The 24,069-nt window shown below is 47.3% G+C and overlaps 1 protein-coding gene across 1 annotated transcript in view; it reads left to right on the top strand.

The window, feature by feature from the left end:
• The window catches only part of LOC109918958 (von Willebrand factor D and EGF domain-containing protein-like), a 55,169-nt gene that overhangs the window by 11,391 nt on the left and 19,709 nt on the right, over positions 1 to 24,069 (top strand). The window contains exons 3-8 of the mRNA XM_048617459.1: positions 1,483 to 1,605; positions 4,529 to 4,651; positions 6,533 to 6,655; positions 17,378 to 17,500; positions 21,891 to 22,013; positions 23,168 to 23,293. Coding sequence (XP_048473416.1) covers positions 1,483 to 1,605; positions 4,529 to 4,651; positions 6,533 to 6,655; positions 17,378 to 17,500; positions 21,891 to 22,013; positions 23,168 to 23,293 — 741 coding nt within the window. The remainder of the gene's footprint in view (positions 1 to 1,482; positions 1,606 to 4,528; positions 4,652 to 6,532; positions 6,656 to 17,377; positions 17,501 to 21,890; positions 22,014 to 23,167; positions 23,294 to 24,069) is intronic.

Genomic DNA, 24,069 nt, shown 5'->3' with positions numbered 1-24,069 from the left:
TCGGGCCTAGACCCTTCTTCAGAAGGGTCTAGGCCCGAAACGTCAGCCTTCCTGCTCCTCTGATGCTGCTTGGCCTGCTGTGTTCATCCAGCTCTACACCTTGTTACCCTAGTCCTTGCAGATGTTTTTCAAACAAATGTCCAGTTCCCTTTTGGAAGTTCCAGCACATTCCCTTAGCCCACAGCTTGAGAACTTGGAGGAACACTTGGAATGTCGTAAAATTCCAGGCCATGGATCCACTGCTGGAAAGTGGCACTAGGATAGAAATGTCAGCATAGACTCAATGGGCCTCTTCTGAGCTGTATCACCCTATAACACTATGACCATTCTTAACAGATATTGGAGTTGGTATGGGAGTCCATGGGGGCGTGAGAGTGGCATGGGTGATCTGTTGGGGGCGAATTGGATTGGCATGGAAGGTGACTTGAAACATGTTGGATTCTTAAAGGGCTTGACAGGGTCAATGCTGAGAGGATGTTTCCTCTCATGGGAGAGTCTAGGACCAGAGGGCATGGTCTCAGAGTATAGGGGCACCAATTGAAAACTGAGATGAGGAGGAATTTATTCTCCCAGAGCGTGTGAGTCTTTGGAACTCCTTACCACAGAGAGCTATGGGGGCATAGTCGTTGTGTATATTTAAGGCTGAGATCGACAGATTATTGATCAGTCAGGGAATCAAGGATTACGGGGAAAAGGGCAGGAAAGTGGATGTGAGGAATGTCGGATCAGCCGTGATCCTATTGAATGGTGGAGCAGGCTCTGGTTGGGGATGTAGGAGTGGGGGTGTGGGTTATGGAATGTGGGGAGATCCGGGTGTGGGGCAGGAGTGGGGTTGTGGCTGGGAATGTAGGGCTGGGGGTGTGGGACAGGAGTGGGGATGTGGTTGGGTATGTAGGGGTGGGGTTGTGGGTTAGGGAATCTGGGGAGACCTGGGTGTGGGGCAGGAGTGAGGTTGTGTTTGGGGATGTAGGGGTGGGCATGTGGGTTAGGAGTGGGTGTACGGGCGGGGATGTAGGGAGATCTGGGTATGGGGAGGGAGTGGGGATGTGGTTGGGGTGGTGGTAGTGGTGAGGGTGGGGATTATTAATGGGGATGTGGGTGGAGGTGGGAGAAGATGGTGGGGAGTAAGGGGAAGGTTTTATGGTCTCTGGATGAGTTGGTGAATTGGGGAACTGAAGTGGACCTTCTAGCGAGTGCTCCCCTCTCAGAGGCTCCATCACTGTTTGAGCCAAACCCTTTTGTGAAATGACAGGTCCTGGGCACAGTAACACTCTGGGTGGGTGTGTAAAAGTGCACTCGCAAGTTTCCTGAGGCCCTTCAGCCCATCATGTGCACACTGGCTCTCTCTGAGTGCCATCCTCCTGCCTGTAACCAGCCACTGGTCTCCCATTTCGCCACTTCTCGCTCAGGCTGGCCCTGACCTGACTCCTATCCATGCTAATGGTTATGGTAACATTCCGTCTCTCACTCTTTCTCCTCCAGATGTTAATGAATGTGAGCAAGTTGCTCAGGTTTGTGGAGGACAAGCTGTGTGTGAAAATATTCCGGGGAGTTACCACTGCAGCTGTCAGCCTGGATTCCGTGGCAATGGGAGCTACTGTGAAGGTTTGTAACTCGAGGGAGAGCAGGCACAACTCCTGACAAAGCAGCGTCACTCCAGGATTTCTTCAACACAGGAATGTTTATTACCCCTCACTGGGGCATCACACGGGGAAGCAAACCCTGCTATTCCCAGAGCTGTCACAGAAGTTAATTAAAAGAAATACAGTCCCCAAACAAAAGAAAAGATGCTGGAAAAGCTCAGCAGGTCTGGCAGCATCTGTGAAGGAGAAAACAGAGTTAACGTTTTGGGTCTGGTGACTCTTCCTCAGAACTTTCCTCAGTCCCCAAACAGCCTGACTTCCAGGCTCCAGGACTTCAGAAAGTACGGGCCAGGTTTTGGTACTAAACAAGACATCACTATTGATCACAGGTCATTAGATATGACCTACAGGTAAATAATTTATTTTTATTTATTCATAGGATGAGGGTGTCACTGGCTAGGCCAGCATTTATTGTCCATCCATAATCGCCCAAAGGGCAGTTCAGAGTCAACCACATTGCTGTGGGTCTGGAGTCACATGTAGGCCAGACCAGGTAAGGATGGCAATTTCCTTCCCGAAAGGACATTCGTGGCCCAGATGGGTTTTCTTTCCTAACAATCGACAATGGATTCATGGTCATCATTAGACTCTTAATTCCAGATTCTTTATTGAATTCAAATTCAACTATATGCCAAGGTAAGATTTGAACCTGGATAGCTAGAACACTGCCTGGGTTTCTGAATTAACAGTTCACTGATAATACCACTATGCCACTGCCTCCCCTTAATTAAAGTAATTAAAGTAAATTCAACCTTAATTAAAGTAAATCAAGCAAATTCTACAAATTAAAACTCTCATAAGTAATATTGCCGTTGTTCCAAAAGATTGCAAGGGTGCTCTCTCATTAAGGAGAGACAGCTGGTGGTGAGTTTAACCTGAGAGTCACCACACCTCAGGGAGAATCATTCATGGTAACCTCAGCCAGTGCAGGAATTGAACCTATGGTGTTAGTATCACACATCAACTGACAAGGGATTCCTCCGGGTGCTCTGGTTTCCTCCCACAGTCCAAAGATGTGCAGGCTAGGTGGATTGGCCAGGCTAAATTGACCGTAGTGTTCAGAGATGTGGAGATTAGGTGGGTTATAGGGGGATGGGTCGGTCTGGACTTGTTGGGTCGAATGGCCTGTTTCCACACTGTAGGGATTCCATGATTCTATGACTCTAAGCCATCTGATCTAACCAACCTCCTCATAAAACTCTTAACTCTTTATAAAGTCCCCTTTTCTCACACACAAATGGACAAACATAACCAGGGAGAATAAAACACGTGGGCAGAGGGAACGCTGCAGTAAAACAGTTTCATAGTTCCGTTCGTGAGATCTGTTGGGTTGATTCTTGTTGGCCCAAAGGTACCTCCTCAAACTTCCACTGGTTTGCAGGAGGCACAGGGTGACTGGATCACTTTTGAAAGATCTCTGACTTCTCCAATTCAAAATCACACCTTGCAGCTCCTGCCAAGGAAAGATAAACTGGATTTCTCCAGATTTAAGGAGACCTTCTTAAGAGAACGGAGAGAGAGTTTTCTGACTGCTGCAGACCTGCTGGTTTCTCTTCTGGTCTTCTGTCTTGCTGAAAGCCCAAGCTGTCCCGTTACCTGATAACAAATCACTTATTCATTTAACCTGAACCTTTTTCTGAAGAAGGCTCTAGGCCCGAAACGTCAGCCTTCCTGCTCCTCTGATGCTGCTTGGCCTGCTGTGTTCATCCAGCTCTACACCTTGTTATCTCAATAAATGTGGAGCTGGAAAAGCACAGCAGGTCAGGCAGCATCTGAGGAGAAGGGAAGACAACATTTTGGTCCTGACAAAAGGTTTCGGCCTGAAATGTTGTCTTCCCTGCTCCTCGGTTGCTGTCTGACCTGCTGTGCTTTTCCAGCTCCATATTTATTGACTTGGTCATTGATAACTGGTCACAAGTCTACACCAAGCAGCTTCACTTTTAAACAACCCCTGGCTCCAGTTTGTCTGCATATCACAGCTACACAAAAACAGTACTCACTAAACGTATTCAGTTCCTTACTTCCAAAACATGTAGCCATTCTTGCAAATCCCTGCATTTCAATGCAGCTCTTTTCCATGTCAGTGCACAGTTTCAAAAAGCACAAAATTATAAAGACACGGTGTTTCCACAGAGGAGGAAGAGTGGGCCATTCAGCCCTTTGAGCCTGCTCCTTTGTTCTAGATAATGGTAGATTATCAACCTCAGCACCATGTTCCATATCCTTTGATGTGATTACTATATCAAAAACTATCACTGTCTACTGTTGAGGGGAGGCGATGGTCTAGTGGTATTATCATTGGACTGTTAATCTAGAGACCCAGATAATGTTGTAGGGTCTGGGTTTAAATCCCGCCACGGCAGATCAATAAATACCTGGAATTAAGAATCTAATGATGACCGTGAATCCATTGTTAATTGTAGGGAAAAACCCATCTGGTTCACTAATGTCCTTTAGGGAAAGAAACTATCATCCTTACCTGGTTTGGCCTATATGTGACTCCAGACCCACGACAATGTGGTTGACTCTTAGCTGCCCTCTGGGCGATTAGGAATGGTAATAAATGCTGCCTAGCCAGCGATGCCCTCATCCCGTGAAAGAATTTTAAAAAAGCCTGAAACTTGCAAATGACTGAAGCTTCCAGGTCTCTGGGGTAGATTCTGAAGCTGTCAAACCTATGTCCTCCCAGATCTGGGGGCCACTGATCATTAATTCCTGATGATGCTTCTCTCTTTAACCTTTTCTAATCCTGAGATTTGGACATTAGGTTTTTTTAATGATCACAGCCCTGCACTGAAATTCAATATATCTGAATGCTCAGGAATGGCAGGCTGAATGGCGTTGGTGTGTGCTGTTGTGGTAATGACACTGTCTTGTTCCTATAGATGACAATGAGTGTGCCTCAGGACAGCACGGCTGTGACACTAATGCCCGATGTGGGAACATCATTGGCTCCTATTTCTGCCAGTGCTACCAGGGATTCAATGGAGACGGTTTCTCCTGCTTTGGTGAGCACTGCTCCCAACTCGCACAGACTGCAACCTGCCCACAGTTGCTGTGACAGTCCGACGCAGACACACACGCACATACACAGACATACACGCGCGTACACACACACACACACACAAACACACGCATGCATACACACACAGACACAGACGTACACGTGCACACACAGACATACACGCGCGCACACGCACACACAGACATACACGCGCACACACACACACATGCATACACACACAGACAGACATACACGCGCACACAGATACACGTGCACGCGCACACACACGGACATACACACGTGCGCACACGCACACACAGAGACATACACGCGCACGCGCACACACATACACACACAGCCACACACGCACACACACAGACACACACGCACACACACCGACACATATACACAGACACGCGCACACACACAGATGCGCACATACATACACAGACACACACACAGACACAGACATATACAGACGCACACATACACACACAGACACACACATACAGACGCATGCATACACACAGTCATACTCCCCATACAGACAGAGAGACACACACAGACGCACTCACCTATACACACAGACACAGCCATACACACAGAGAGAGACACAGACATGCGCGCGCACGCACACACACACACACACACACACACACACATTCTCACACAGACACAGAGGCACATATCCAGACATGATCAAAACTGAAAGAACTGCGGATGCTGTACATCAGAAACAAAAATAGAAGTCCCTGGAAAATCTCAGCAATGCTGGCAGCATCTGTGGAGAGAAATTAGCATGTACATTTTGGGTCCAGTGATCCATCTTCAGAACTCCGAACTCTCCACAGGTGCTGCCAGACCTGTCGAGCTTTTCCAGCAATTTCTGTTTTTAGTTCCTACATTTGATCACTGTCACACAAACACTTCTAACACTCAACCACACAGCCTAACAAGTCATTCACGTATTTTGGGACAGTGTAGCGGTAACTTTATTCTGTATCTAACCCTGTGCTGTCCCTGTCCTGGGAGTGTTTGATGGGGGACAGTGTAGAGGGAGCTTTACTGTATCTAACCCTGTGCTGTCCCTGTCCTGGGAGTGTTTGATGGGGGACAGTGAAGAGGGAGCTTTACTCTGTATCTAGCCCTGTGCCGTCCCTGTCCTGAGAGGGTTTGATGCGGGACAGTGCAGAGGGAGCTTTACTCTGTATCTAACGCTGTGCTGTCCCTGATCTGGGAGTGTTTGATGGGAAATAGTGTAGATGGAGTTTTACTCTGTATCTAACCCTGTGTTGTCCCTGTGCTGGGAGTGTTTGATGGGGGGCAGTGTCGAGGCAGCTTTACTATGTATCTAACCCTATGCTGTCCCTGTCCTGGGGGTGTTTGATGGGGGGGCCATGTAGAGGCGGCTTTACTCTGTATCTAACCCTGTGCTGTCCCTGTCCTGGAGGTGTTTGATGGGGGACAGTGTACAGAGAGCTTTACTCTGTATCTAACCCCATTTCTGTCCCTGTACTGGGCGTGTTTGATGGGGATGGTGTAGAGGGAGCTTTACTCTGTATCTAACCCCATGCTGTTCCTGTCCCTGGGAGTGTTTGATGGGGGGCAGTGTAGAGGGAGCTTTACTCTGTATCTAACCCCATGCTGTCCCTGTCCTGGGAGTGTTTGATGGAGGACAGTGTAGAGGGAGCTTTACTCTGTATCTAACCCCGTGGTGTCTCTGTCCTGGGAGTGCCTATTCAGACATGTTTCTCAGTTTGTTCTTGTGGTGACTTTCTCTGAATTGCCAGTCGAGTGCGAGAATTAGAAGGCTTTACTCCCAGTGTGAATGCTGATCCTTGCTCACAGTCATTTTGCCTGATCGTTGTTGGTTGTGATTTTACAGACATCGATGAGTGCTCCGTCAGTAATGGGCAGTGCCAGCAGGTGTGTGTCAATGAAGCGGGCAGCTTCAAGTGCCAATGTAACAAGGGTTACACACTGACTGTCGACAGCATGACTTGCACAGGTAAACAAGTACAGATAAACTTACAGTGAAACAGTACAGGTGTCTATAGACTCTGGAACAGTCCCTGCAGATTGGAGGGTGGCTAATGTCACTCCAATATTCAAAAAGGGAGGTAGAGAGAAAACAAGAAATTATAGACCAGTGAGTCTAACATCGATAATGGGGAAAATTCTCAAATCCATTATCAAGCACTCTAAAGCAGAGCATTTAGAAACCAGTGGCAGGATCAGACAGGGTCAGCATGGATTTATGAAGGGGAAACCATGCTTGACAAATCTGTTGGAATTCTATGAAAATGTAACTAGTAGAGTTGACAAGGGGGAGCCAGTCGATGTGGTATATTTGGACTTTCAGAAAGTCCCACATAAGAGATTAATGTGTAAGATTAAAGCGCATGAGATTAGGGGGAAATATATTGAGATGGATAGGAAACTGGTTGGCAGAGAGGAAACAAAGAGTAGGAATTAATGGTTCCTTTTCAAATTGGCAGGCAGTAACTATTGGGGTGCCACAGGGATCAGTGCTGGGTCCCCAGCTATTCATGATATATATTAATGATTTGGATGAAGGAACAAAATGTAACATCTCAAAGTTTGCAGATGATACCAAATTGGGTGGGAGGGTGAACTGTGATGAGGATGCAGAGATCCTACAGCATGATCTGGACAGGTTGGGTGATTGGGCAAATCAATGGCAGATGCAAAATAATTAGGATAAATGTGAGGTTATTCACTTCGGAAGCAAAATCAAGAAGGCAGATTACTACCAGAATGGCTGTAAATTGGGAAAGGGGAGTGTGCAGTGGGACCTGGGTGTCCTTGTGCACCAGTTGCTGAAGGTAAGCATGCAGGTACAGCAGGTGGTAAAGAAGGTAAATGGTATGTTGGCCTTCATTGTGAGAGGTTTTGAGTACAGGAACAGGGATGTGTTGTTGCAGTTATACAGGGCCTTGGTGAGACCACACCTGGAATATTGTGTGCAGTTTTGGTCTCCTTTTCCGAGGAAGGATGCCCTTGCCCTCGAGGAAGTGCAGTGAAGGTTTACCAGGCTGATTCTGGGGATGGCGGGACTGACATATGAGGAGAGATTGACTTAGTTGGGATTGTTTTTGCTGGAGTTCAGACGAATGAGGGGGATCTCATAAAGACTTATAAAATTCTAACAGGACTGGACAGGGTAGATGCAGGGAGGATGTTCCTGATGGTGGGTTTGTCCAGAACCAGGGGTCACAGTATGAGGATTCGGGGTAGATGATTTAGGACGGAGATGTGACATTTCTTCACCCAAAGAGTGGTGAGCCTGTGGAATTTATTACCACAGGAACTAGTTGTTGCCAAAACATTGAATGTATTCAAGAGGTGACTAGATATAGCTCTTGGGGTGATTGGGATCAAAGGTTATGGGGAGAAAGCAAGATTAGGCTATTGAGTTGGATGATCAGCCATGATCGTGAAGAATGGTGGAGCAGGCTCGAAGGGCCAAATGGCCTCCTCCTGCTCCTATCTTCTATGTTTCTTTTTGGCCCATATCCCTCTAAATCATTTTTATACGTGTACTCATCCAGGTATCTTTTAAATGTACCAGCCTCCACCACTTCCTCTGGCAGCTTGTTCCATACATAGACTACCCTCTGTGTGAGAAAGTTACCCCTCTGGTCCTTCTTACATCTTTCCCCTCTCACCTTGAACCCATGCCCTCTAGTTTTGGACTCCTCTACCCTGGGAAAAAGACCTTGACTTGACCTTGACTTGACTTATTCACCTTATCCTTGCCCCTCGTGATTTTCTAAACCTCTATAAGGTCACTCCTCAGCCTCCGACGCTGCAGGGAAAATAGTCCCAGCCTATTCAGCTTCTCCCTACAGCTTAAACCCTCCAACCCTGGCAAAATTCTTGTCAATTTTTTTTGAACCGTTTCAAGTTTAACAAGATCTTTCCTATAGCAGGGAGATCAGAACTGAATGCAGTATTCCAATTGTGGCCAAGCCAATGACCTGTACAGTTGCAACATGACTTCCCAACTCCTTTAATCAATGCACTGACCAATAAAGACAAATATGCCAAAAACCTTCTTTACTATCCTGTCTATCTGTGACTCCACTTTCAAGGAACTATGAATGTGCGCTCCAAGGCCTCTTCGTTCAGCCACACTCACCACCACCTTACCACCAAGAGTATAAATGCTGCTCTGATTTCCTTTCCAAAACATAGCACCTCACATTTATCTAAATTAAACTCCATTTGCCACTCGACCCATTGGCCCATCTGATCAAGGTGCTGTTGTACTCTGAGATAATCTTCTTCACTGCCCACTATGCCTCCAATTTTTGTATCATCTGCCAAACGACAGTAAACCAATTACAGTTAAACTGCCTTGATTTAGTGGCCGACAGCAAGAGCAGGCAGGTGAAGCATGGGGTGGAGGTGATATTACGTGAATAGACAACACCAGCGGAGACGTGGACAGAAAGTCCCCTTCTTCAACAGGACAAAGGCAGTTGCTGTTTGTGTGTGAGAGAGGCCATGTCTGATGTCAATGTTTCTGTGTTTCTCCAGTTTATTTCCTGACCCCCTCTCTGAGCTCATCCTGTCCCAGTTACCCACCACCTGCAGATATGGGGGAGTGTGAAGAGAGGCATTTTTGCACACTGAGTGACAGTGACCCAGAGCTCTCTGCATCACTGTTAGTGACACCTTCCATCACTTTACTGATGATAGAAAGTAGACTGATGGGGTGGTAATTGACGGGGTTGGATTTAGAGTCATAGAGTAATACAGCATGGAAACCGGCCCTTCAGCCTAAACTGGTCCATGCTGACCATGGTGCCCACTCAGCTAGTTCCAATTGACTGCATTTAGTCCACATCCCTCAATGTAGAAACATTTGACTGTACATTTTGTAGAGTCATTCGGCACAAGTGAGGTTCTTCGGCCCATCAATCCTACGCTGACCTATATATGCTTATCCCACATTCCCACACTGGGCCCATAGCCTTGAATATTATGACATCTGAATTACTCAAACAAGTAATGTTTGGTCTCCCTCCTCAACTACCATCCCAGATAGTGCATTCCAGACAACCCCTGCCCTCTGGGTGAAAGAACCCTTCCTCAAGTACCCTCTAAACCAACTGCCTATCACCCTAAAATGATGCTCCATTGTTATTGGCCATTGACTAAGAGGAGCGGCTTCTTCCCATCTCCCCTGTCCATGCCTGTCATAATCTTATAGACCTCAGTCAAGTCCCCCCTCAGCCTTCTCTGCTCCAGAGGAAACAACCTGAGCTTATTCAGCCTCTCTTCATCACTGAAATGCCCCATCCCAGGCAATGTCCTGGTGAACCTCCTGTGTACCCCCTTCACTGCAAGCACATCCTTCCTACAGTGCAGAGACCAGAACTGCGCACAGCTTTGTTTTTATTCATTCACGGGATGTGGGTGTCACTGTGCAGGCCACACTTATTACCCATCCCTAATTGCCCAGAGGGCAGTTGAGCGTAATTCACATTGCTGTGGGCCTGGAGTCATATGTAGGCCAGATGATGTAAAGATGGCAGTTTTCTTCCCTAAAGGACATTAGTGAACCTGATGGGTTTTCCGACATCGACAATGGATTCACGGTCATCGTTAGTCCATTACTCCAGATTTTTATTGAATTCAAATGCCACCGTCTATCATAGTGGTATTCGAACCCACAATCCCAGGGCATTAAAAGGTACCTGAATTAATAGTCGAATGATAATACCACTAGGCCATCACCTCTCCTTGCAGTACTCCAGCTGTGATCTAACCAAAAGTCTTGTATAGCTCAAATACAACTTCCCTTCTCAAATAATGTAGGCCTGGACTGACAAAAGCAAGTATTTTTTATTTACTTGTGGGTGTCACTGGCTGGGCCAACATTTACTGCTCTTGAGAAGGGGATGCTGAGCTGCCTTCTTGAACTGAATGCTGCCTTGATGTCAAGGGCTGTCACTCTCACCTCACCTCTGGAATTCAGCTCTTTTGTCCATGTTTGAACCAAGGCTATAGTGAGGTCAGGAGCTGAGTGGCCCTGGCAGAACCCAAACTGGGCGTCACTGAGCAGGTTATTGCTGAGCAGGTGCTGTTTGATAGCACTGTTACTGACACCTTCCATCACTTTACTGATGATCGAGAGGAGACTGATGGCGCGGTAATTGAGATAACAAGATGTAGAGCTGGATGAACACAGCAGGCCAAGCAGCATCAGAGGAGCAGGAAGGCTGACGTTTCGGGCCTAGACCCTAATACAGCATGGAAACAGGCCCTTCAGCCCAAACTGGTCCATGCTGACCATGGTGCCCACTCAGTTAGTTCCAATTGACTGCATTTAGTCCATATCCCTCTAAACCCTTCCCATCCATGTACCTATCCAAATGGTTTTTAAATGTTGCTATTGTACCTGCCTCAACCACTTTCTCTGGATGCCCATTCGATTTACACACCACTCTCCGTGTGAAAACGTTGCCCCTCAGGACGTTCTTAAAGCTTTCCCCTCTCACCTTAAACCTATGCCCTCTAGTTTTCAATTCCTCCTCCATGGGAAAAAGATGATATGCGTTCATCCTGTCTGTGCCCCTCATTTTATACACCTCAATAAGGTCACCCCTCATTCTTTTACATTCCAAGGAATAAAGTCCTATCTTGGCCAACCTCTCCCTATCACTCAGTCCTGGCAACATCCTCATAAATGTTCTTTGCACATTTTCCAGTTTAACATATGTCTTTCCTACAACAGGGTGGCCAAAACTGTACACAATACTCCAAGTGCGGCCTCACCAATGACTTATACAACTGTAACATGGTGTCCCACCTCCTATACTCAATGCCTCGACCGATGAAGGCCAGCATGCTAAATGCCTTCTTCACCACCCTGTCCACCTGTGACGCTGCTTTCAACGAACTATGTACTTGTACTCCTAGGTTCATCTGTTCCTCAACACTCCTCAAGGACCTTACCATTTACTGTATAAGTCCTAAATTGGTTTGATTTTCCAAAGTGCAACACCTCACACTTATCTGTATTGAATTGCATTTGCCAATCCAGCCCATTTTCTCATTTGTCCTGCTTTTTCTGTACAGGACACACCTGCGCAATTTTCCACATTGCCAGGTAGATACCAGTGTTGTAACTGTACTGGAACAGCTTGGCTAAGGGAGTGGCAAGTTCTGGAGCACAAGTCTTCAGTACAATTGCCGGAATGTTGTCAGGGCCGGTAACCTTTGCAGTATCCAGTGTCTCCAACTGTTTCTTGATATCACGTGGAGTGAATCAAATTGGCTGAAGACAGGTATCTGTGACACTGAGGACCACTGGAGGAGGCCGCGATGGATCATCCACTCGGCTCTTCCATCATTGAGGATGGGGATATTTGTGGAGCCTTCTCCCCTAATGGTTTCTTAAATTGTCGACGACCATTCATGACAGGATGTGATGGGTCTGCAGAGCTTAGATCTGATCCGTTGATTGTGGGATGGCTTAGCTCTGTCTGTCATTTGCTGCTTATATTGTTTGGTGGCTTCACCAGGCTGATACCTCATCTTCAGGTATGCCTGGTGCTGCTCCTGGCATGCCCTCCTGCACTCTCTATTGAGCCAGGGTTGATGGTAATGGTTGAGTGGGGGATATACCGGGCCATGAGGTTACAGATTGTGCTGGAGTACAATTCTGCTACTGTTGATGGTCCACAGCGCCTCATGGATGCTCAATCTTGAGTTGCTAGATCTGTGTGAAGTCTGTCCCATTGAGCACGGTGATAGTGCCACACAACACGATGGAGGGTATTCTCAACGTGAAGGCGGGAGATTAGCTGAGTGTCCACGTTAATAGTCTAGCGATAATACTACTAGGCTATCGCCCTCACTAGTGACCATTATGCCTTCTTAACTACCCTATTAACCTGTCCTATGACCTTCAGGACTTGGTGATCAAACACCCCAAGGTTCCTCGGTTCTTAACAGTGTCCTGCCATTCATTGAGTACTCCCTTGTCTTGTTCCCTCTTCCAGAGTACATCCCCTCACATTTGTCAGGGTCAAGTTCGATATGACACTGATCTGCCCATCTGACCTATCTGTTTATATCCTCCTGTAATCTAACACCTCCCCCCTCACAGTCAACCACCCGGCCAATCTTTGTGTCATCCACAAGCTTACTTATCATCCCCACCCATATCCTCACCTACATCGTTTATAAACAACACAAACAATGAGAGACCCAGCACTGATCCCTATGGTACACCACTGCACACTGAGCACCAGTCACGCAAACAGCCTTCTACCACCACCCTCTGTCTCCTGTCACTGAGCCAATTTTAGATCCATCTTGCCAAGTTACTATGGATCCCATGAGCTTTTACCTTCTTCATCAGTGTCCCATATGGGACCTTGTCAAAGGCCTTGCTGAAATCCATATAAACTCCATCATCTGCCCTCTCCTCATTGACACACTCAAAAATTCAACCAGATTTGTTTGGCATGACCTCCCTTTGACAAAGCCGTGCTGACTATTCCTGATCAAACCTTGTCTCTCCAAATGGAAATAAATTTTCTCCTTCACTATTTTCTCCAGTAGTTTCCCTCTCACTAGTGTGAGACTCATTGGTCTGTAAATCCCTGGTCTACAGCTACCATCCGCTTGTAAATTCACCCCACATTTGCTGTCCTCCAGTCCTCTGGCACCTCCCCTCTGCCCAGACCCAATTTTAAACTTTGAGTCTAGGCCCCCTGTATTTTTCTGGCTCACCTCCCGCAGCAGCCTGGGATATACCTCGTCTGGACCTGGGGATTTGTCCACCTTTAAACCAACCAAAGCCTCCAATACCTTCTCACTCCCTAAATCAATCTGCTTAAGAGCCTTGATTTGATTTATTTGTTATTTATTGTTACAAAATGCAGTGAGAAGTGTTGTAAAATGTCGCCACCCTCTGGAGCCATCTTAAAGCACACAAAAATAAACCAAAACACAGAATATACATTAAATGCTATGCCATGAGCCTGGAGGCCAGGTGCGAGTTCCCATCACTGCGCTGGAATGAAAGTTGCCATTGTTTAGCGCCGCTTCGCCTCCACTGAGACCCTCACCACTATGGGTCCTCACTGGGCCTTGCCAATGCAAATACTACCAGTGCCGCCGGCTACAGAACCAGATCAAACTTGATTCTGCTGCTGCCATGAGTCCACTTGAGGCCAACCTCCCCGGTACAGCCACTGCCAATGCCGCAGGGTCTCTTACTGGGCCCAAACCCACCTCCGCTGCTGCTACCAGGAATCTGCGCTGGATACAGGGTAGGTGATGGCCTCGTGCTATTATCGCTAGACTATTAATCCAGAAACCCAGCTGATGTTCGGGGGACCCAGGTTCAAATCCCACCATGGCAAATGGTGGAATTTGAATTCAATAATTTTTAAAAAAGTCTCTGAAACTAAGACACTACTGATCACCATGAAATCATTGCCGATTGTTGGAAAAAACCCATCTGGCTCACTAATGTCCTCCAGGGAAGGAAATCTGCCACCCTCACCTGGTCTGGCCTACGTGTGACTCCAGACCCACAGCAATGTGGTTGACTCTCAACTGCCCTCTGAAATGGCCTAGCAAGCCACTCCCTTGTATCAATCACTACAAAGTCCCAAAGAAATGAAACTGGACAGATCACCTGGCATCGACCTCGGCACCGGAAAAGACAATGGCAGAACCAGCCCTGTCGACCCTGCGAAGTCCTCCTCATGAACATCTGGGGGTTAGTGCCAAAAGTGGGAGAGCTGTCTCACAGACTAGTCAAGTAACAGCCTGACATAGTCATACTCATGGAAGCATACCTTACAGACAATGTCCCAGACACCACTGTCAACATCCCTGGATACGTCCTGTCCCAACGGCAGGACAGACCCAGCAGAAGTGACAGCACAGTGGGATAAAGTCCGGTGGGAGATGTTGTCGGAATCCTCAACATTGACTCTGGACCCATGAAGTCTCATGGCTTCAGGTTAAACATGGGCAAGGAAACCTCCTGCTGATTACCACATACCGTCCTCCCTCAGCTGATGAATCAGTATTCCTCCATGTTAAACAACACTTAGAGGAAGCACTGAAGATGACAAGGGCACAAAATGTACTCTGGGTGGGGGATTTCAATGTCCACCACCAAGAGTGGTTTGGCAGCAGTATTACTGATCGAGCTGGTCGGGTCCTAAAGGACATAGCTGCTAGACTGGGTCTGCGGCAGGTGGTGAGGGAACCAACAAGAGGGAAAAACATACCTGACCTCATCCTTACCAATCTGCAGATACATCTGTCCATGACAGTAACGGTAAGAGTGACCATCGCACAGTCCTTGTGGAGATGAAGTCCTGCCTTCACATTGAGAACAACCTCCATCGTGTTGTGTGGCACTATCACCGTGCTCAATGGGACAGACTTCGCACAGATCTAGCAACTCAAGACTGGGCATCCATGAGGCGCTGTGGGCCATCAACAGTAGCAGAATTGTACTCCAGCACAATCTGTAACCTCATGGCCCGGTATATCCCCCACTCAACCATTACCATCAAGCCAGGGGATCAACCCTGGTTCAATGGAGAGTGCAGGAGGCATGCCAGGAGCAGCACCAGGCATACCTGAAGATGAGGTATCAACCTGGTGAAGCCACCAAACAGGATTACTTGCACGCCAAACAGCGAAAGCAGCAAACGATAGACTAAGCGATCCCACAACTAACAGATCAGATCTAAGCACTGCAGTTTTGCCACATCCAGCCGTGAATGGTGGTGGACAATTAAACAACTCACTCGAGGTGGAGGCTTCACAAATATCCCCATCCTCAATGATGGAAGAGCCCAGCACATCAGTGAAAAAGATAAGGCTGAAGCATTCGCAGCAATCTTCAGCCAGAAGTGCCGAGTGGATGATCCATCTCAGCCTCCTCCAGTTGCCCTCAGCATTACAGATACCAGTCTTCAACCAATTCGATTCACTCCACGTGATATCAAGAAACGGTTGGAGACATTGGATACTGCAAACGCTACAGGCCCTGACAATATTCCAGCAATAGTACTGAAGACACGTGCTCCAGAACTTGCCGCTCCCTTAGCCAAGGTGTTCCAGTACAGCTACAACACTGGTATCTACCTGACAATGTGAAAAATTGCCCAAGTATGTCCTGTACACAAAAAGCAGGACAAATCCAACCCGGCCAGTTACTGCCCCATCGGTCTCCTCTCGATCATCAGTAAAGTGATGGAAGGTGTCAGTAACAGCGCTATCAAGCAGCACCTGCTCAGCAATAACCTGCTCAGTGACGCCCAGTTTGGGTTCAGCCAGGGCCACTCAGCTCCTGACCTCATTACAGACTTGGTTCAAACATGGACAAAAGGGCTGAATTCCAGAGGTGAGGTGGGAGTGACAGCCCTTGACATCAAGGCTGCATTCAAGCAAATGTGGCATCAAGGAGCCCGAGCAAAACTGGAATCAGTGGGTATCAGGAGGCAAACTCTCCGGTGGTTGGAGTCTTCCCTGACACATAGGAAGATGGTCGTGGTTGCTGGAAGTCAATCATCTCAGCTCCAGGACATCTCTGCAGTAGTACACTCACCAACCTGACTCGGAAATATATCGCCATTCCTTCACTGCCACTGGGTCAATATCCTGGATTTGCCTCCCTTAGGGCATTGTGGGTCAACCCACAGCAGGAGGACTGCAATGGTTCAAGAAGGCAGCTCACCCCCACCTTCTCAAGGGGCAACTAGGAATGGGTAAGAACTGCTGGCCCATTCAGCGACACCCACATCCCACAAATGAATAGAAAATAAAACAGCCACTGCCAGGAACCCAAACACGCCTCTGCCACAGCAGCCATGAGTCAGCATTAGGACTGCCTCTTTGATACAGTCGGCTGGGAACCCAGACTCTCTCTGACGGCGCGACCATGAGTCTGCGCTGGACCCCCACGCTCACCGTCACAAGATCGCTTTCAAGGCTGTTTGCATTGATGGATGTCAGAGCCATTGGGCTGTAGTCAATAAGACACATTGCTTGATTTTTCTTTGGCACTGGGATGATGGTGGTCTTCTTGAAGCAAGTGGGAACCTCAGATCGGAGTAAGGAGAGGTTAAAAATATCTGCAAATATTCCCACCAGCTGGTGTGTGCAGGATCTGAGTGCATGGTTGGGGCCATCTGGGCCAGTCACTTTCCATGGGTTCACACTCGAGAAGGTCAGTCTGATGTCTATGGTGGGGCCTGTAGGTACAGGTACACCCGAGGCTGTTGGGGGCAGGTGACGTCATTTCACTGACCTTCAGTTCAAAATGAGCATAGAATGCATTGAGCTCATCGGGGAGGGATGCACTATTGTCAGCGATTCTGCACAACTTTGTTTTATATCATGTAAGCCTTGCTGCATTTGACGTGTGTTTGTGCAGTTGGTCTGGGACTCCACTTTTCCCTGATATTGTGCCTCTGATGGCTTTCTGAAAGTGGGACCTGGATTTCTTGTCTAGGTCAGGGACACCCGATTTGAACACATTAGGGAGTGGATCTCCGGATTCATCCGTGGCCTCTAGTTGGGGAACACTTGGATTAACTTTGGCACATAGTCCTGTACACACTTACTGAAGAAGTCTGTGTGGGACAGGGTGTGTGTGTATCTGTGTCAGTGTGGGGCTGGGAATAAATATCTTTCAGCAGTTTATTCTGTTTTACAGATTTCGATGAGTGTCTTGATGAGAATGCAGGTTGTAGTCAAATCTGTACAAATACCAATGGGTCCTATATCTGCTCCTGTTCCCATGGATACCAGCTACATGTTGATATGAAGCAGTGCGTTGGTAAGTGGTGATTCTTTTACAGTAGTTTAGTAATGGTGGACATTCTGCCCTGATTTATGGAGGATTATAAGGTCAGCTGCACCACCCTTTCCAGCCCACCCTCCCCCTTTACCTCAGCAGGATCTATTTGCAGAAACAGGATACGACCTGTCTCCACCCTCACTGTCACCATCAGATACTGACCCCACGTTCATTCACTCCTGGGATGTTGGCATCGCTGGCTGGGCCCAGCATTTATTGCCCGTCCCTAGTTGCCCCTTGAGAAGGTGGGGGTGAGCTGCCCTGAGGGAGGGAATTCCAGGATGTTGATCCAGTGACAGTGAAGGAACGGCGATGTATTTCCAAGTCAGGATGGTGAGTGGCTTGGAGGGGAACTTGCAGGGGGTGGTGTTCCCATGTATCTGCTGCCCTTGTCCTTCTAGATGGAAGTGGTCGTGGGTTTGGAAAGTGCTGTCTGAGGATCTTTGGTGAATTTCTGCAGTGCATCTTGTAGATAGTACACACTGCTGCTACTGAGCAACAGTGGTGGAGGGAATGGATACTTGTGGATGTGGTCCCAATCAAGCGGGCTGCTTTGTCCTGGATGGTGTCAAGCTTCTTGAATGTTGTTGGGGCTGCACTCATCCAGGCAAGTGGGGAGTATTCCATCACACTCCTGACTAGTGCCTTGTAGATGGTGGCCAGGCTTTGAGGAGTCAGGAGGTGAGTTACTCGCTGCTGTATTCCCAGCTTCTGGCCTACAAGAGCCACTGTGTTAATGTGCTGAGTCCAGTTGATTTTCTGGTCAATGGTAACCCCCAAGATGTTGATAGTGGGGGATTCAGTGATGGTAACACCATTGAGTGTCAAGGGGTGGTGGTTAGATTGTCTCTTGATTGGTGATGGTCATAGCCTGGCATTTGTGTGGCACGAATGTCACTTGCCACTTGTCAGCCCGAGCCTGGATATTGTCCAGATCTTGCTGCATGTGAACATGGACTGCTTCAGTATCTGAGGAGTCACGAATGGTGCTGAACATTGTGCAATCATCAGCGAACATCCCCACTTCTGACCTTATGATGGAAGGAAGGTCATTGATGAAGAAGCTGAAGATGCGATGAACTTTTCGTCCTCACTGTCCACGGGTATAGTGCCGGAAGATTGGAGAGAGGCAAACATCATTCCCTTGTTCAGAAAAGGCAATAGGGATAACCCCGGAAATTACAGGCCAGTTAGTCTTACGTCAGTGGTGGGCAAATTATTGGAAAGGGCTCTGAGAGATAGGATTTATGATCACTTGGAAAGGCACAGTTTGATTCGTGATAGTCAGCATGGATTTGTGAGGGGTACATCATGCCTCACAAACCTTATTGAATTCTTTGAAGAGGTGACCAAACACGTGGATGAAGGTAGAGCAGTGGATATGGTATACATGGATTTAAGTAAGGCGTTTGATAAGGTTCCCCATGGTAGGCTCATGCAGAAGGTAAGGAGGCATGGGCTAGAGGGAAATGTGGCAGATTGGATTCAGTATTGGCTGACCCTTAGAAGACAAAGGGTGGTAGTGGACGGAAAATATTCAACATGGTGCTCAGTTACGAGTGGTACCACAAGGATCTGTTCTGGGTCCTCTTCTATTTTTGTAAATGATTTGGATGAGGGAGTGGAAGGGTGGATTAGTAAGTTCGCGGATGATACGAAGGTGAGTCGCGTTGTGGACAGTGCGGAGGGATGTTCTAGGTTACAAAGGGACATTGATAGGATGCAGAGTTGGGCTGAGAAGTGGCAGATGGAGTTTAACCCTGAAAAGTGTGAGGTGATTCATTTTGGAAGGACAAACTTAAAAGCAGAATACAGGGTTAACGGAAAGATTCTTGGCAGTGTGGAGGAGCAGAGGGATCTTGGGGTTCATGTTCACAGTTCCCTGAAAGCTGCCACCCAGGTTTATAGAGTTGTAAAGAAGACGTATGGTGTGTTAGCTTTCATTAATAGAGGGATTGAGTTCAAGAGCCGTGAAGTTAGGCTCCAGCCATATAAAAGCCTGGTTCGACCACATCTGGAGTATTGTGTCCAGTTCTGGTCGCCTCATTACAGGAAAGATGTGGAAGCGTTGGAAAAGGTGCGGAGGAGATTTACCAGGATGTTGTGTGGAATGGAGGGAAGATCTTACGAGGAAATGTTGAGAGAGCTAGGGCTTTTCTCTTTAGAACGACGAAGGATGAGAGGTGACTTGATAGAGGTGTACAAAATGATCAGAGGTGGTATAGATAGAGTAGACAGCCAGAGACTTTTTCCTAGGGTGGAGGTAGCTATTACGAGGGGGCATAGTTTTAAAGTGAGTAGAAGTAGATATAGGGGAGGCATCAGAGGTAGGTTCTTTACTCAGAGAGTGGTCGGGGCATGGAATGCATTGCCGGAGAGGGTAGTGGAGTCGGCCTTATTGGGGGCATTTAGGTGGCTATTAGATAGGCATATGGATGATAGTATAAGGTAGGGGTGGAGGTTAGATAGACCTTAGGATTAGGGTAAAAGTTCGGCACAACATCGCGGGCAAAAGGGCCTTTCCTGTGCTGTACTGTTCTATGTTCTCTGTTTTATGGTTGGGCCTCCAAGAGCTGCAACTATCTTCCTTTAATAAATATGCAGGTACAGCATGTTATCATGAAGGTGAATGGAATGCTGTTCTTTATCACCAAAGGAATTGAATGTAAATATATGGATGTTGTCCTTCAGTTATACATGGTTGAGCCTATGTCACACTGTGTGCTGTTTCGGTCTCCTTATTTAAGAAAGGACGTAACTGCACTGGAGGCAGTTCAGAGGAGGTTTACAGATTAATATCTGGAATGAGCAGGTTGTCTTATGAGGAAAGGTTAGACAGACTGGACTTCTTTCCACTGGCGTTTGAAAGAGTGAGGAATGACTTGATTTGAAGTGTAAGATTGTGAATGGTCTTGACCAGGTGGATGTCGGCAGGGTATGCACTCTTGCTGTGGAGGCTCTGTTTGAAATGAGGGGTCACCCTTTTAGGGCAGAGATAAGGAGAAATTTTCCCTCTGGGAAGGTTGTGATGCTTTGGGACTCTGCCTCAGGAGGCAGTGCGGGTGGAGTTGTTTTTTTTCAACACTGAGGTGGATAAATTCCTGTCTGGCAGGGAATCAGGGTAATTGGGAGTAGTTAGTTTTCATTCATTCATGGGATGAGGGTGTCATTGGCCAGGCCAGTATTTACTGCCCATCCCTAACTGCCAAGTGGGCAGTTAAGAGTCACCCACATAGCTGTGTGCCTGGAGTCACATATAGCCCAGACCTGGTAAATATGGCAGGGACATTAGTGAACCAGATGCACTTCTATGTCAAGAACAAAAACAGAAGTTGCTGGAAAAGCTGAGCAGATCTGGCAGCATCTGTGAAGAAAAAAGTCAGAGTTAATGTTTTGGGTCCAGTGACCCTTCCTCAGAACAGATGGTAGCTGGGAAAAAGTCTGTTTATATTGCAGAAGTTCTGAGGAAGGGTCACCGGACCCAAAACATTAACTCTGACCTTTTTCTTTACAGATGCTGCCAGACCTGCTGAGCTTTTCCAGCAACTTCTGCTTTTGTTCCTAATTTACAGCATGCGCAGTTCTTTTAGCATTTTTATGTCAGTTGGCAACAGTATCCTGGTCATTATCATATTAATTCCCAATATTTATTGAATTCACAGTTCGTTATCTGTCAAAGCAGGATTCAAATCCAGGTCCCCGATGAATGGTTGAATGATAATACCAGTAGGCCATCACCTCTTCTGAAACACAAGCCCATCAATGTTAGTGTATAAAGAAGCAGACAGGAGGGGCTGAATGGCCTACTCCTGCTCCTAGTTTGTTTGTTGTGTTTGTGTAGGACTCATGTGAAGTTATGTTCAGTCCAAAATGAAGGGATAGAACTGATAGGTCTTTTGGAGAAAGATGGAGCAAAATGGACCTTACTGGTGAAAATCTCTTTTGGCAGAGTCAGTCTGAGTGGAAATGCCCCTGGAGTTTTTGACCTGATTTGGCAGCAGATGTGAAGCTGCCTGAGATCTGGGAGGAACAGTGAATGACTTCTCATGAACATGCACATCTGCCAGAAAAATGGTGCTTGGTGACAGGGGTTTTGTTATTGGTTAGCTGATAGAAAAAAGTAGAGATCTTTAAAGTGTACTTTCTGTCAGTCTCTGAGAAACTTGTCACTTTTGAAGTATTCCTGTGATGTGTGCAAGGCGTGTACGAGCATCATAACACACTCCTGACTTGTGCTTTGTGGGCAGTGGACAGGTTCTGGGGAGACAGTGTTGATGGCTGGTCCAGTCCAGTTACTGATCCACGCTGGGTGTCAAGTAAACGCACTGTTCCAGAGTGTCGGCCTAACTATTCCTTTCATTGTTCTCAGATATTGATGAGTGTAAGATTGATAATGGCCGCTGTTCCCACTCCTGCACCAACAGAAATGGAGGTCATGTCTGTGGGTGCCCTATTGGACTAGCGCTGGGCAAGGACAAAAGAACCTGTGTCAGTGAGTAACACTCATATCGACTTCACACCCACAAGCAGTGCACCCACACACTGTATCTCACACACACTGTACCCACACACACTGTATCTCACACACACTGTACCCACACACACTGCACCCCATTCACACTGTATCCCACACACACTGTATCCTACACATTGTACCCACACACATTGTACCCCACGCACACTATACCCACACACTATACACCCACACACTGTACCCACACAATGCACCCACACACTGTACACACACACACCACCCTACACACTGTACACACACACACTGTACCCTACACACACTGTACCCTACACACACTGTACACCCACACACGGTACCCCACACACACTGCACCCCACACATTGCACCCCATACACTGTATACGCACTGTATCCCACACACACTGCACCCCACACACTGCACTCCACACACAGTGTACCCGCACACTATTACACACTGTACCCACACACTGTATCACACAATGCACCCACACACTGTACACGCACACACACTTTGTCCCACACACACACACCACCCCACACACTGTACACCCACACATTGTACACCCACACCCTGCACCCCACACACACTGCACCCCACACACTGTACCCCATACACTGTATCCCACACACACTGTACCCCACACATTGTACCCAATACACTGTATCCCAAACACACTGTACTCCCACACAGTATCCCACACGCACTGTACCCCACACGCACTGTACTCCCACACATCTTGTACCCCACACACACTTCACCATAATTTACAGTCTGTACTGACACATAATGTATAAACACATTGTGCACATATACTCTACTCCTATCTACGAGATAACCGTACCAAGAACACCCCCTGCTGTACATCCTCATACTCTCCAGTCCTATTGTGTATCCCCACATGCTGTAACTCTGCACTCTATACACCGTACACCCATATACCGCCACAGTCACACTATCAGCCTTCTCCAGCAGAACTGAGTCCTGTACTATGTGTTGATTAGCTTCCTGTCTGTAACTCCCAATGTCTGTTACTCTGTATAAAACACCCATTGCTCCTGAACTGCTGCATTCCTGATGCTTTACCCTGTGATTTTCTGATTGAGAAATCGGCCATGACTGATAGTACTGAGCCTGTTGTTTTGGTGTTGCAGACATCACCTCTTGTAAGATGCAGAATGGTGGCTGCGAACATGTCTGCACAGAGCGAGTGGATGGACAGGTGGAGTGTTCCTGCCACCTTGGCTGGAAACTGCTGGGTGACCGGAAGAGTTGTACAGGTAAGGCACAGTCACCCAATCACAGAATAGGCCCTGCACTGAAGGAGGCCATTTGGTCCATTCCTTCTGCACCGACTCTCTAAGCATTGTGTCTTAATGCCATTCTCCAGTATTTCCCTGTAACCTGACACATTGTTTCACCCACTCTCCTCTTGAAAGCCTGTATTGAACCTGCCGCCATCACTCTTACAGGCACTGCATTCCACGCTCCTACAATTTGTTGTGTGATATTCTTGCCAAATGTCCAGATGAGAGCTAATTGAAAAGCTTTGACAAATTTTCTCAGCAATACTAGATTCTGAATTTATACAAGGTATCATCAGTCACTGTGTGTAAAAGTTTTTTACTCACATCACACTTGGTGTGTTTGCATTTCATTTTTTAAATCTGTACAGTCTTGTTCTTACAGTGTGGAACTGGAGGAACACAGTAGGTCAGGCAGCATCAGGGAGTCGACGTTTCGGGTTTACGGGGCATGGGATTGAGGGTGATTTAGCGGTTTGGATCAGAAATTGGCTAGCTGTAAGAAGACAGAGGGTGGTGGTTGATGGGAAATGTTCATCCTGGAGTTCAGTTACGAGTGGTGTACCTCAAGGATCTGTTTTGGGGCCACTGCTGTTTGTCATTTTTATAAATGACCTGGATGAGGGCATAGAAGGATGGGTTAGTAAATTTGCGGATGACACCAAAGTCGGTGGAGTTGTGGATAGTGCAGAAGGATGTTGCAGATTACAGAGGGACATAGATAAGCTGCAGAGCTGGGCTGAGAGGTGGCA

Source organism: Rhincodon typus, chromosome 2 (assembly GCF_021869965.1).
Source record: "Rhincodon typus isolate 14 chromosome 2, sRhiTyp1.1, whole genome shotgun sequence".
NCBI lineage: Eukaryota > Metazoa > Chordata > Chondrichthyes > Orectolobiformes > Rhincodontidae > Rhincodon > Rhincodon typus.
Note: the sequence above shows the minus strand (reverse complement) of the source record. Positions and strands in the feature narration are given on the sequence as shown.